This window comes from Ornithorhynchus anatinus, chromosome 2, assembly GCF_004115215.2.
Source record: "Ornithorhynchus anatinus isolate Pmale09 chromosome 2, mOrnAna1.pri.v4, whole genome shotgun sequence".
NCBI classification, from domain to species: Eukaryota; Metazoa; Chordata; class Mammalia; order Monotremata; family Ornithorhynchidae; genus Ornithorhynchus; species Ornithorhynchus anatinus.
In genome coordinates, this window is record NC_041729.1 from 30,480,316 (window position 1) to 30,494,602 (window position 14,287).

The window sequence follows — 14,287 nt, forward strand, 5'->3', positions numbered from 1 at the left end:
TGTGTCCAATCTGATCAAGCCTATCCCGACTTGACTTCAGAATCAGCCTCCCTGCTGACCTCCCTGTCTCCTGTCCCCCCTTCAGAACATACTTCACTCTGATGCCCAAATCATTTTCCTAAAAACCATTTGGTCCACGTGTCCCCACTCAAGAACCCCCAGTGGTTGCCCATACACCTTCACATTAAACAGAAACCCTTTACTACTGGCTTTAAAGCACTCGATCACTTTGCTCCCTCTCTTACCTCAATGATTTACTACAACACGGCCCACACACTTTGTTCTTCTTACACTAACCTACTCAATGTACCTCAATCTCATCTTTCTTAATCTCTTCGCCGACCCCTCACCCACATCCTGCTCTGGCCTGGAACTCCCTCCCTCCCCCTTCATATCCAACCGATGATGACTCTCCCCACCCTCAAAGCCTTATTAAAATTATACCTCCTCCAAGAGGTCTTCCCCATCTAAGCCCTCATTTCCCTTTATTATCGTTCTCTTTTTTATCACCCTTGCACTTGGATCTGTACGCTTTTATTCACCCCACCCTCATAGCACTTTATTTTATTGTATCTCCCCCTCTAGACTCTAAGCTCCTTGTGGGCAGCGAACAGGTCTACCAAATCTGTTGCACGGTACTCTCCCAAGCGGTTAGGATAGTGCTCCACACACAATAAACGCTCAATAAATGTGATAGATTATACTGTATTTGCTCCAGCACTTAGTACAGTGCTTGGCACCTAGTAGGGCCAAAACAAATTCCAAAATTATATTTGGAGATACAAAGTGGAGATTTACATCTGCATCTCTTAAGTATGAGGATCTTAAAACAATAAATTGGAATTACCCAGCATAGGAGAGATCACTATTTACCTCTTGCCCTTCTGCCCAGTACATGCTCGGTTACACACCAGCAGAACGATCTTGTCAGTTGTTGCTCTTGTTGAGGACAATTCCAACTTTCCTTGCCTTGTTGTCGTTTGTATTTGTGAAGGTATTCTATGGTGATCAGTAGCATATTTCAAATTGTTCAGATTATTGCTTAAATGCATTCCTGAAGAGGAATAAGAATAGGCAATTATTTCCAGTAACTATTTTTCTTCAACCTTCTTAATTTAAGAATTTGATCTAACAGTAGAATCAGAGACTATCTTTAACTTTAGAAAACCAATTCTGTCTTTTCAACTACAGGTACTTTACACTGGACTAGAAGTAATCAGCAAAATTATCAGATTGAGATTTACCTTAGTAGAAATTTTCCCTATCTTGAAGTACAGTCGTATTTGGATTTTCAATTTTTGTCATTCTCTCAGAAGCCTAAAAACTAGCATTTCCATTTGTTTTGGTTCTATTTGCCTGTCAACTTCCCAGTGGTCTATCACCACAAACAACCAAATTTACCCAAGGCTGAGCACTGTTCCCCTTCCTCCCTAAAACAGATTAGGGCAAGCAACTGGAGAAAAGAACCATAACAAATGCAGTTCCTCTCCCTCCTTAACAGCACCAAGACCACAGCCAGAAAGCAAACAATAGGTGCCCTGGGATGGTCCAGGTTACCCAAGACCAACTGCAGACCGAAGAAAGCAAGCAAGCAACCTTGGCATTGCAGAGAGTGAAAAGGATATATGGGAAGAGGCAAAACTGATAATCCTGTTCGTGTTTACAAGAAGATATTGATCCCTAAAAGGGCAGAGAAGCTGCCATTTTCTAACCTCTTCCTTTTCTTATCTTAGTCAACTTGTCCAGTAAGGGGGACTATGTGGACATTGAAGCTTCACCAGCTCATACCTGGATGGTTGAAAAATCAGTTTGGTTAGCAAGGAGTTGACCAAATAGTCCTGAAACCCATACATGAGCATCATCAGTTTGCTCAGACTCTGCCATAAAAATTAAGCATTATTGCTGTTAAACATTACAGGAATGAATAGAAACTCTGATACACCTAAGTGTCCTATTTCATAGTAATACAGAGCTATGTGTGTTTCTCTTTTTTTAAAAAAATCATTCCCAAACAATGCTTTTAGGATCTGAAGCCTAATCAACGAGTAAGTAGCAGGTTATTTTCACCAAAGGGTCACCCGAGAACCTAGTTTAAAGATTTTGCAAACTAAGTGGCTGCTCCATCTTGGGGTTCTCAAGTGGAGATACAGTCCAAGTCCTGATCCACAAAAAATAGGGTGACCCAAAATGGAGGGCTGCAGGATGGATTAGGGATGAGAGAGAAGGGTAGTCAAGAAAGCACATGCCACTATCCCAGAAAGTTGAGTGCACTGGAGAAAAATCTATGTCTGATTTTGAATCGATCCCATAATCTTATACATTAAAGGTGGAAGGGTAGGAAGATCTTATTATACTAGGTAAGTTCCATTCGTTTACCTCTTTGACTGAGTATTCCTTCAGGTCTATATATCTCAGGAGTCTCAAAGGCAAAAATGCTGTCACTTTCTTGTACCACCTCCAGATCATCTGTGTCACAAAAGGAACGATGGAACCCATCGTAGTACATCTCTGTTAACACAATCTAAAAACAGGAGAAATGGAATCACAGCTGGATAACTGGAATGTCCTTTGGTTCTTGTCTCAAAATTCTAATAGGAAACTGATCCCCAGAACTTCTCCAGAAAGCATAAATGGGAGCACAGATGGGCCTTGGAATTTCTTAGGTCCTGAGAACACCAAGCATCTTTGCAGAAGCATCTTTGAAGGGAAACATTCCTACATATTTTCAGCTTCAGAGAAACTGCTGCCAAAACAAACCTTGATTTCAGGATGTTTATGATCTTTTGCCGGATCTAAATAAGCTAGTTTTTTTTTGACATGCTGAGAATTAGCATGTCAAAACAAATTCCTGTCAAAACAGGACAGGTGTGAGATGGAAAGGATAGAGAAAAGACACAGGGACAAGTTTGTCAAATGGACCAGGTAATTTTTCAGGATTATTCATGGCATATTGCTCCCCATTTGATTTCAATGGTCAACAAGTGATTCTAAGAGCAAATATACTAAATATGGGAGTCATCGTTCACGAACCCCGCTCACCATGTTGAGGATCGAGAGGAGGGCCTGAATTTGCACTCCAGTTGTATTTTATCTCTTGTCTTAAATAGGAGGCAGTACAGAGGTTTGATTTAATGGCTGAAAACATTTTTGCATTACACAGAGTACCAGTCAAAAACACCCCAACAGAACCTCTACAAAGAATACTGAGGGTACAATCACAATCCTGCTAAATTTGAAGCCCCTTGAGGACAGGAATCATGTCACCTAAGTCTATTGTACTCTCCCAAGAGCTTAGTGCTGTGCCCTGCACAGAGTAAGCATTCAAAAAATACTACGGAGTGACTGTTATCACTTTCGGCTTCTCCGAGGGGAAGGATCTTGCTAGTTTAGAGCCACATTATGGTTGTGAGTTTGATTGAAAAGTGGCTTTAAGAAATCCCCGTCATTCCTCAAACTGAAAAGAAAACAGTTAAATACAAGGAACCTTTATTATGAACTTCTTTTCCCACTAAACAGAGTAACTTCCAGAAATTGTCTTGGGAGAAGATACTCAACTGTTGTATTGCATTTTCTTAGAAGAACAGTCCCCAAAATAGATGTGTTCCAAAAGACAATTACTTCAGTCGATGTTTAAAACAAGTCAATAACAGGCTAAAATGATTTCCATTCTTAAATACCCAAAGATTTACCAAAGTGAATTTATGAATCTGTCTAAATACTGTAGGTTGAGGAGCCCTGGACTAACAACGGATGTTGAACCATGGGTCACAAGGTCTGAGTTCTATCACTGCTTCCGAAGTTGATTTGTTACGGGCCCAAAGCAATCAGAGATATTTGCCTTCGGAGAACATTTAGAGAAGCAGCATGGCCTATTGGAAAAGACACAGGCCTGGGAGTCAAAAGACCTGGGTTCTTATCCTGGTTCTACTCCAAACCTGCTGTGTGAATTAGGGCAAGTCACTTCGCTTCTCTGTGCCTCAGTTACTTCATCTGCATCTTGTAAGATTGCAAGCCCTCTGTGGGACAGGGACTGTGCTCAACCTGATTACCTTGTAACTACTCCTGCACTTAGTACAGTGCCTGGCCCATAGTAAGTGCTTAATTCCATAAAAAAAACTTCTGTTCCTTAGTTTTTAATCTTACCTTCAAACCCAAACATTCTCCCTGCTTGTTCCCTTTACAAGTAAATTACAAGAATGAAAAGCACTTTGGGCTTCTCAGGGAAGGGTACTTATTCAAATATTTGTTAATTGAGTAGAAAGCATGATACTGCATTCCTCATTAAAAAGAGCAAAAACCAGACAATCTAAACTTCAAGCTTGTAAACTTGGACTCACAATGTTTTCTAATTTGAGATCTTCGACTATTTTTCCAACTACTGGATGCAAATCGTCTGTTTGGGTGTATTAAGTCTAGAAATGCCTTAAAATTCCAGCAGAGCTTGATGATGCTTCTATGACAGACAACCAGTCTTTGAGAAGGACTTATTACCTGGTCAGTGGGGATCTTGGTTTCCTTGGACACTGCCTCTCGCAGCCTGGCCACTGTCCCGGTCAGAGGTACCGCCACACCGATCCTCATGCAGTGAGAACATTTCCCTTGATAGACCACAGTAACGTACAGAGGCCTAGCAGATCAAGGTGGAGACAATCATTTGGACCAATTTGATCACAGTTCAACTACAAAAAAGCAAGTCTGTCCTGAGTTGAATGAGGGGCTGAATCTCACTTTTGGACACCACTCCTTATCTCTCGGACTAAATGGAAAAATCTTCCTCAAGGCCCAAAGAAGTTTTCTGGGACAATTCTCCAAAGGCCCATAGGGAAAACAAGTATTGCATTTTCTAGAGAGATAAAACGGGTTAAAAGTCGGGATAATAAATAGTCTAAGAATCAGAAGTCCTTGTAGTTTCACCACAGTCTCATCTTCTGACCTTAGTCTCTGGACCTTGCACTCCAATTCTATAAGACCAGCTGTCCTACCTCACCAAGTTGTCATAAATAACTGAAGAAAACGCTCAAAGTGGACATGTGACTTTCAAAACAACTATGTGCTATGCAGCATGGCTTAGTGGAAAGAGCATGGGCTTGGGAGTCAGAGGTTGTGGGTTCTAATCCCAGCTCCACCACTTATCAGCTGTGTGACTTTGGGCCTGTCACTTCACTTCTCTGTGCCTCAGTTCCCTCATCTGTAAAATGGGGATTAAGACTGTAAGCCCCACCTGGGACAACCTGATTACCTTGTATCTACCCCATCACTTAGAACAGTGCTTGGAATATAGTAAGCACTTAACAAATAACAACATTATTATTATTATATTTGAATGTTCTATTTTTGCTAGCAATCTCGATGCTTCTTATTGCAGCTCAACTAAAAATTGAGTCCCTGGAGTCCCAGGTCATCAAAGAAGGTAGGGGAGACACTTGGTACTATTAGTTAGGACGATGTTACCAACAGTATCATTTTCCCCTGTCACGTTCAGCTGGAGGTTATGAAGAAGGGAGAACCTCAATTCTATTACTAAACAAAGCCACCAATCTGCCCATCCCACATTTCCTAATAACAATAATAGTAATGGCATTTGTTAAGCGCTTACTATGTGTCAAGCACTGTTCTAAGTGCTGTGGTAGATACAAGCTAATCAAGTTAAACACAGTTTACATCCCACATAGGGCTCACAGTCAATCCCCATTTTACAGGTGAGGCAGCTGAGACTCAGACACACAATGTGACTTACCCAAGGTCACACAACAGACAAGTGGCGGAACTGGGATTAGAATCCAGGTACTTCTGTCTCCCAGGCCCATAGTCTACCCACTAAGCCATAATAATGGTATTTGTTAAGCACTTACTATATGCCAGGCACTGTCCTAAGCACTTGGTTAGATGCAAGGTACATGGGTCTGTCTGACTCTCGATCAGTCAAAATCAAAGGATTCTCTACAGAGAAGCAGCGTGGCTCAATGGAAAGAGGATGGGCTTGGGAGTCAGAGGTCATAGATTCTAATCCCGGCTCTGCGACTTGTCAGCTGTGTAACTTTGGGCAAGTCACTTACCTTCTCTGTGCCTCAGTTACCTCATCTGTAAAATGGGGATTAAGACTGTGAGCCCCGCATGGGACAACCTGATTACTTTGAATCCCCCCCCAATGCTTAGAACAGTGCTTGGCACACAGTAAGTGCTTAACAAATACCAACATCATTATTATTATTATTATCATTAACAAATATCATTATTATTATTACAGGAGGAAAGGCTAGAGTACCCCAGGGAAGGATAACTCTCACACACATTACTAATATCTTGAGAATGAAATAGTGATGATTATCCACCCAGACCTGTGCCCAAAGGTTGGGGAGAGAGGACAAGAACACAGGAACAGCAGAGGGATGACTGCAACAGTGCATTTGGAAGCCTGAACAGGAATGGGGAGTTAACAAGCACTGATCTGAAATTCAAAGGACCTGTTCTATTACCTTTCTATTTAGATCAGGAGTACCATAAAAAACACATAATCTTTGATCCCAGCAAAAAAGGATTGCTATGACAACAACTGCAAGATAGATGCAACTAAGCAGCTATCTCAAAATAACATCTTTCTCACTACCTACCCATCATCATCTAGGAATGGAGTATCCCAGACCAACCATGGGATTGCAGAGGCTATCTTGGGAAAATGTATCCATCCTGGGGTCTGTTCCAGGCCAAGGAGCAGAAGCAATATGGCATCTTGGATACAGTGTGGATCTGGGAGTCAGATGGTCATAGATTCTAATCCTGGCTCCACCACTTGTCTGCTGGGTAACCTTGAGCAAGTCACTTCACTTCTCTGGGCCGCAGTTAGCTCATCTATAAAATGGGGATTGAGATTGGGAGCCCCATGTGGGACAAGGACTGTGTCCAACCCAATTGGCTTGTATCTACAGCAGCGTGCAATACAGTGCCTGGCACATAGTAAGCACTTAACAAAAACCACAATTATTATTATTAAGGGAGTCCCATCTCTGGGATCACTGAGAGGCAGAGGGGTTTCTAAGGCTCCCATAACAATCCAACAGCTACAAGAGAGCCGAGTATGGATTGTTTCCCCCCAAATCTCTCAAAACCTAGCCAAGACTTAAAATTAGTGTCTGTCCTTGAAACAACATAACTGTGAGGGTTCTCTGGACTGGGTAGAAGCAGCCGAACAGCAGACCCTCCTTTGAACCGCTGCTCCAAGACCTAATCAGAGTGCTAGGGGCATTAGTAATTTCAACAACAAAGAAAGGAAGACTGTATAGCCTAGTGACAGGAGCACAACAGGCTCTAGTCCCAATTCTGCCACTTGTCTTCTTGGTGGCCTTGGACAAGCCATTTAACCTCTCTGTGCCTCAGTTCCCTCATCTGTAAAATGGGGTTGCAAACTCCGCTCTCCCTCAAACTGTGAACCATATGTGAGACAGGGAACAGTCTGATTTGGTTATCTTCTATCTATCCCAGTGTTTAGCACAGTGCTTGGGATATAGTTCATCCTTAGTAAATGCCATCATAATTAGGATATCCTCCAAGAAATGGCTTCCAACAGTAGTCATCTGGCTTCCTGCCAGAAGCCACTGTGAAGAGGTGATTACTGTCTTTGGATAGGCAGTCGAAATCCTCCTACAACAAAAACTGCCAATGTTCCATGTCTGCTTAACTTCCCCTATTGGACTGTGTCTTTTATGTCTACTGTGTGACCCCTCTCCTCAAAAAAATCTTGTACTGGAATACTGGACATTACATCCAGGAGGTGCTCATGTCCTCTAGACTGTGAACTCATTATGGCCAGGGACTGTGTCTTTTATTATATTGTACTCTCCCAAGCACTTAGTGCAGTGCAGAGCACACAGTAAGCACTCAATAAATATGATTAACTGACTGCTGTTGATACAGAACAAAACGTCCTTTATCAATGGCATTTTGCTGTCATAATAATGTAAATGAAAATCCACATGCTTTCCCCTCTATCCCCTCCATTGATGATTTGTCAGGCTGGACACCTAGCTGGGCCTATTGCCCATTTTTGGAAGGGGAAGTAGCGTGGCCCAGTGGATAAAGCATGGGCCTGGATTCCAAGTTCCCTCACTTGTCTGCTGTGTGACCTAGGGCATGGCACGTCACTGTGCCTGAGTTATCTCATCTGTAAGTGGGTATCGAGACTGTGAGTCCAATGCGGGGCGCTCTCACCCAAGCGCTTACTACAGTGCCTGGAACATAACAAATACCACAAGAATTATTATTAAATGGGCAGTTATAGATTCAAAGTGCAAGTCTAGTTATAGCTATTTATCATTTATTTGCCTGCTTTCTGTTAATTATCTGACTCATATGTCCTTATTTTTTTTTAACCTACTGTATGGTTGTAATTGCCCATTATCTCTGTTTGTCTCCCCTTCCCCTAACTTCCCCCAGGCCTCAACTTCCAGGAGACTGCAGACTCCTGGAGAGCAAGGACTGCATATTTTTCTTGGTAGAGAGAAGAAAGTCAGGCTAAAAACTCTGGGAAGGCAGATAGGAGGGAGTACTGTGCACCTATCATCAATATTCAGCAAAAACATCAAAATGTTACCAGGAAAGGAGAGCATCCTGGAATCTCTGTAAATAGATGTTTCATGCTTAAAAAAAGAATAAAAGGATGTATTACATTACAGCTAAACTATACACCACCTCACCAAGATGAGGAAAGTGAAAAGGAGATACTAGATTCGGCTGTGAAAGTTGATTTAACAGATATAAGCAAACCTAATGGGAGATTTTAGTTATCTCCACAGAATAACTAAACTTAAGGCATTAAGACAAGAAGGAACAATTAAGATAGAGGTTTTGAACAGGATTATTTCTAGAACAACTATTTCTAGAACTTACAAGGAAAAAGAGAATACTGAATTTCATTCTAAATAGTGGACCAGAAGTTGGTGTAGAAGGTAACATTAAATTATATTTAACATTCTTTCTGAGGAAGGAATCCAACTCAAGAATACTGAGTTTTGGAAAGGGAAACTATAATAAAATGGGAGTCTTGGTTAGGAACCAGCTATAAGAAATTGCTATGAAAGAAAATTGGCTACAAGAAACCCAAAGGCTGTTTAAAAATAAAAATAGTTTAAAAGTGTGCCACAGAAAAAAACAAAGCAGGCAAACAGACATAGCTAAGTGGCAAACCAGAAAAGTTAAGAAGAAAAAAATCATCCTTTGTAAAAAATGGAAAGCACCTGAGGGAATTCAGGGAAACTAACAAAGGGTGATAGTTAAGGGTAAAAAGGAGTTTGAGAAGCAGCAACTTAAAACAAGCACTAGAGCTAGTAGTGATAATAAAGGATTCTTCAAATATTTCAAAATCAGAAGATTGCTATGAAATTAGAGGCAGTACTTGGTGATTATTTTCTAAAAGATGAATGCCGGTGAATAAGAGAGATGGTTAGAAAGCTCACTTAATATTTAGGCAGGGATTTACCAAGGAAGCTATTAGACAGGTTTTTATCCCAGACAAATCAGAGGACTTGGATCAAACTGGGGTGAGGACATGAGACATTTTAGACCAAATCAATGAACTAGGTGTAAATAAATCACCAGCAAGAGTTGGCATCCATTTGAGGGTTTGAAGGAACTCAGAGTGAACAACCTCTTTTAGGAAGCAATCACTTTCCAGGAGACGGGTTAATTTCCAAGGTAATTCTCCTCTATAGAAGGGTTACAGAGGTGATAGATCATTACAGACCAGTTAGCCCAAAATTCTATGCTGCTGGGGGGAAGCAACAGAAGGATCTCAAAGCTAAATGAGTGGCAGAAAGGTGAGAGACTAAGTTGATGATGGTATTTGTTAAGCACTTATTATCTGCCAAGCACTGTTCTAAACCCTGGGGTAGATACAAGGGAATAAGATTGTCCCACATGGGACTCAAAAAATTAATCCCCATTTTACAGATGAGGTAACTGAGGCACAGAGAAGTTAAGTGACTTGCCCAAAGTCACCCAGCTAAAAAGTGGCACAGCCGGGACTAGAACCTATAACTCCCAACTCCCAAGCCACTTCCCAGACTCTATCATCTAAGCCACGCTGATTCTAACTTAATATGCATGAACATAAGGTAAATTAAACCAAGTGAAAAAATACTGCATAACTACAAAATGGTGGACTCTGAGCTACCCTCAAATGGATGCCAACTACTGCTGGTGATTTCTTTACACCTAGTTCACTGGTTTGGTCTAAAATGTCCCATGTCCTCACCCTAATTTGATCCAAGTCCTCTGACTTGTCTGGGATAAAAACCTGTCTAATAGCTTCCTTGGTAAATCCCTGCCAAAATATTAAGTGAGCTTTCTAACCATCTCTCTTATTCACCGGCATTCATCTTTTAGAACATAATCACCAAGTACTGCCTCTAATTTCACAGCAATCTTCTGATTTTGAAAGATTCTGATTGGGAAAGAGCTCTCTGAGTTACTGTTCACTTCCTTCAAGTCATCAACATGCGGCAATAGCCACAAAGGCCCACAAAATACTAAGCACCATCGGGAAGGCAATTGAAAATGAAACAAAAAGGAGAATTTTGCCTCCATCTTAAATAATAATAATAATAACAACAATAATTGTAGTGTTTGTTAAGCACTTACTGTGCCAGGCACTGTACTATGCACTGGGGTGGATACAAGCAATTCGAGCTGCACACAGTCCCTGTCCCATGGGGGCTCACAGTCTCAATCCTCATTTTACAGATGAGGTAGCAGAAGCACAGAGGAAGTGAAGTGACTTGACCAAGGTCATACCGCAGACAAGAGGTGGAGGCGGCATTAGAACCCATGACCTGACTCCTAGGCCCATGCTCTATCCGCTACACCATGATACTTCTCAAATGATGGTTCAGTCCGCACACAGAATATTGGGGTGCAGTTCTGGTCACCTTGTTTGGGCTGTTGGAGGATTTCACCTGAAACAGTGATCACAATACTGCAAAGGACCTCCAAAACATATAGGAGAGGGGCAACAATTTGGCAGGATTCCTAAAGAATGAAATGAAGCATGGGCTGATGAGGTAAACACTCACTTCTCTACAGGACCTGGGCATCCTCAAAATACAGGCAGGCATTCTGCAAGGCAGCACTTCTGGGTGTTTTAATTTAGCAATCATTGTGTTTACTGACGAACAGCTGCAGGAAAATCTCAGAGCAGCTCAGGGGGATGCCATCCAAAACAAAATAATCCATAGCTCCATTATAAAAGTTTGGTTCTTACCTTGTATGGGGTAGAGGAATTGGTAGAGAAATGCAGAGGAAAGGGTCAAAGGTGTTGCTCTGTTTCTGGCAATGAGGACATGTCAATGAAGACCTTAAAAACCAGGCATGAGAATACGGAAGAGGAGAGTGCTTTATTTTTCCTACTACAAAAGTACAAAACATAGTAAAAATTGGAACAGTATGGGGAGGGGGTGATCTTCACCTAGTCATGCATTAAAGTTTAAACTCTTGAATAGTTCAAATAGTACAAAAACTGTCACTTAAGTGACATTAAATGTCATTTAAGTGACATTTAGTGACAACCACATTAGTGACATTAGTGACATTAAATGTCATTTAAATGACATTTAGTGACAACGATGGGAATTGAAGAAAACTAAGGGAGAGATTTACAGAAGCAAACACCAAGAATCAACCACCCCCAATCATTTATTCAGTCATATTTATTGAGTGCTTACTGTGTGCAGAGCACTGTACTAAGCACTTGGGAGAGTACAATATAATAAAATATACACTTTCCCTGCCCACACAAGAACCACATAGCGAACTGTCAGGACACGCTGTTTTGGGTCTGCTGGCTTCCCTACGGGGACAAAGAAATATATTGATCCTAGCAGCACATAAAATAGAGCTCACGAAGTCCCATAAGGTCTGGCATGTTACTGTACCTGTACTGGGCTTGAAAAAGTTCTTGTACAAAAGTGCTACTAACAGGAAAGGTTGGTCCCTCTGGCACCACATCATTTTCTAACGGTGGCTGAAAAAACAAAAGCGCAATCTTACAGATTGGAAATAGCTCTCCACATAAAATGACCTCTGGGACCAGATTAAGGACCAGGATTGGTTGTAGCAGTAGTGATGGAAAGATGCATGAAAAATTCATACATTCCCTTTGCTGCCTCACAAAGTCACATCAAGTAAGCCTATCAGTACCATACTGTAAGTACTCCGCACACAGTCAGTGCTCAAAAAATACCACTCACTAATTGATTAGTCCACTGTGGAGCCAGAAAACAAGGTATATGGGTGGGAATCAGAGTTTTCCATTTGTTTTTCCTCATCCACTTAAATGCAAACTAAAAAAACAACTTCAAAATGTTCTAGGAGAGCAGGATTGCAGTTCTCTCCGTGGCATTTGTTATCCCCTGGATCTTACACCAAATTAGAAGATTTGTGTACCGTGTTTTGACAACCATTTAACAAAGTACAAATGGAGTTTTCATCACCCCTCAAAACCAGACACAGAGCAGGTCGAATGGACTGACTCACCTTAAGCGGGGTTCGGTTATTGTGTTTCACACTGTTGTTGAGGTCTTCGTGCACACGATCCAAAAGCCACAACAAAAACTCCTGAGCATCATGCTGAGAATTTCCTCGATACTGGAGTGCATTTTTTGACACAATACTCTGAGCAAGAAAACCAGAAAAACAAAAACAAAAAAACAGTGAGGGTCTTCGTCCATAAGCTACCATTCCCATAGCTCCTAATTATGTAAATTCTAGATCTCGACTAGTCATATACTGGCTCCATTAAAAGCAAGTTAAAAGGAGAGGGATAGGTCTTCAACGGTGAAATTCCCTTTTATACTGGCCTTCCTTAATCTTTTACTATTTGTCTAGCACTGTTCTAAGTGCTGGGGTAGATACAAGTTAATTAGGTCTGACAGTCCCTGCCCGACGTGGGACTCCCAGACTAAGGGGGAGAGGGAGAATGGGTATTGATTAAATTCCCATTTTACAGATGAAGAAACTGAGGCATGGAGAAGTCAAATGACTTGCCCAAGGTTACACAGCAGGAAAGTAGCAGAGTTGGGATTAGAACCCAGGTCCTTTAACTTCCAAGTCCATGCTGTTTCCACTAGGCCACCCGGCTCTTCTTTTTGCATAGTAAAGTGACTGAGAGAGTGTTCCAAAGTGACTGCCAATAATATCTACTGGGCAAGAATGCCAAATGGAAGATTAGTGTATTTCTCAACTACTTTTGGAGGCCACTTCTGCCAGTTCTGACACTGCTGTCTGAAGTCACTGAATCTTCATGGACACGTGCTCCTGACCACAGGAATGTTTCTGTGCTTGTTCAGTGAAATGAAAGGTGATGGCAAAATTCTACGACCTCTCAGAGGCCCCGTGAGCGAACAAGTCCTGGACTTTCAAATTAAGGCTTCAAAAAAACCTCGAAAACAGTTGTATCTAAAACCCTCAAGTTTGGACCAGATCCTAGGGCCCTAAGTCTGATCATCTTACATTCACTAAAGGTGCCACAAACATTTGCAAAGAGGAAAGCGGAAAAAAGTTTCATTGCTGGAAGACCTCTGACTTAGGGCACCCAATCAGGGATACAACTGTCTCTGATAGGGGACTCTGTCATTTATGGCAGTAATAGACACAGGGTCTTCTCTCTCTACTGAACAGCTTCTTGCTGGACTCCCAAATAGACAGGAACTCAGAGGACTCTAGCAAGGGGCATAACTATCGGCAGTTGGGCCTGCAAAGAGAAAGCAAAAATTTTGATTCCGATGCTGCTGCCATCAGCTTCCCAGCATTCACACCTGGTCAGGAGCACAGCAAGAAATGGCCCTGTGGGTATAAATACCGATTAATTTATGGCAGTGGCAACAGCAGAGGCAGTTTGGCTTTCCATCCCTGTGGCTGCTGCTGCTGCTCTGCCTACTTGGTTCTAGCTCTCAGTCTTCTCTGGCTACTTCAATTAAAATCTCAAGACCCCAGCAGTACAGTTTCTAAAAATGGCTGAAAACAACTGTCTTCATGTAGCATTAGCTGAAGAAACAGCACCTTTCCCCAGGACTATACTTAAAAGGAGTAAATAGCCAACTAAAAAGTCAGAGAAAAAAACCCTGCAAATTGGCATTGTGCCCTTCTCTTTACTTTCCTACTCTCTCTTCTGTCTGCAAAAAATAGGTTTGAGGTTGAGGATTCATTCATTCATTCAATTGCATTTATTGAGTGCTTACTGTGTGCAGAGCACTGTACTAAGCGCTTTGAAAGTACAATTCAGCAATAAAGACAGTCCTTA

At 41.7% G+C, this 14,287-nt stretch overlaps 1 protein-coding gene across 1 annotated transcript in view; it reads right to left on the minus strand.

The window, feature by feature from the left end:
- USP31 (ubiquitin specific peptidase 31) overlaps positions 1-14,287 on the minus strand; it is a 70,516-nt gene that overhangs the window by 22,613 nt on the left and 33,616 nt on the right. Inside the window, exons 2-7 of the mRNA XM_029058238.1 lie at positions 12,523-12,660; positions 11,922-12,010; positions 11,252-11,344; positions 4,492-4,627; positions 2,377-2,521; positions 874-1,054 (exon numbers count right to left, since the gene is read on the minus strand). Coding sequence (XP_028914071.1) covers positions 874-1,054; positions 2,377-2,521; positions 4,492-4,627; positions 11,252-11,344; positions 11,922-12,010; positions 12,523-12,660 — 782 coding nt within the window. The remainder of the gene's footprint in view (positions 1-873; positions 1,055-2,376; positions 2,522-4,491; positions 4,628-11,251; positions 11,345-11,921; positions 12,011-12,522; positions 12,661-14,287) is intronic.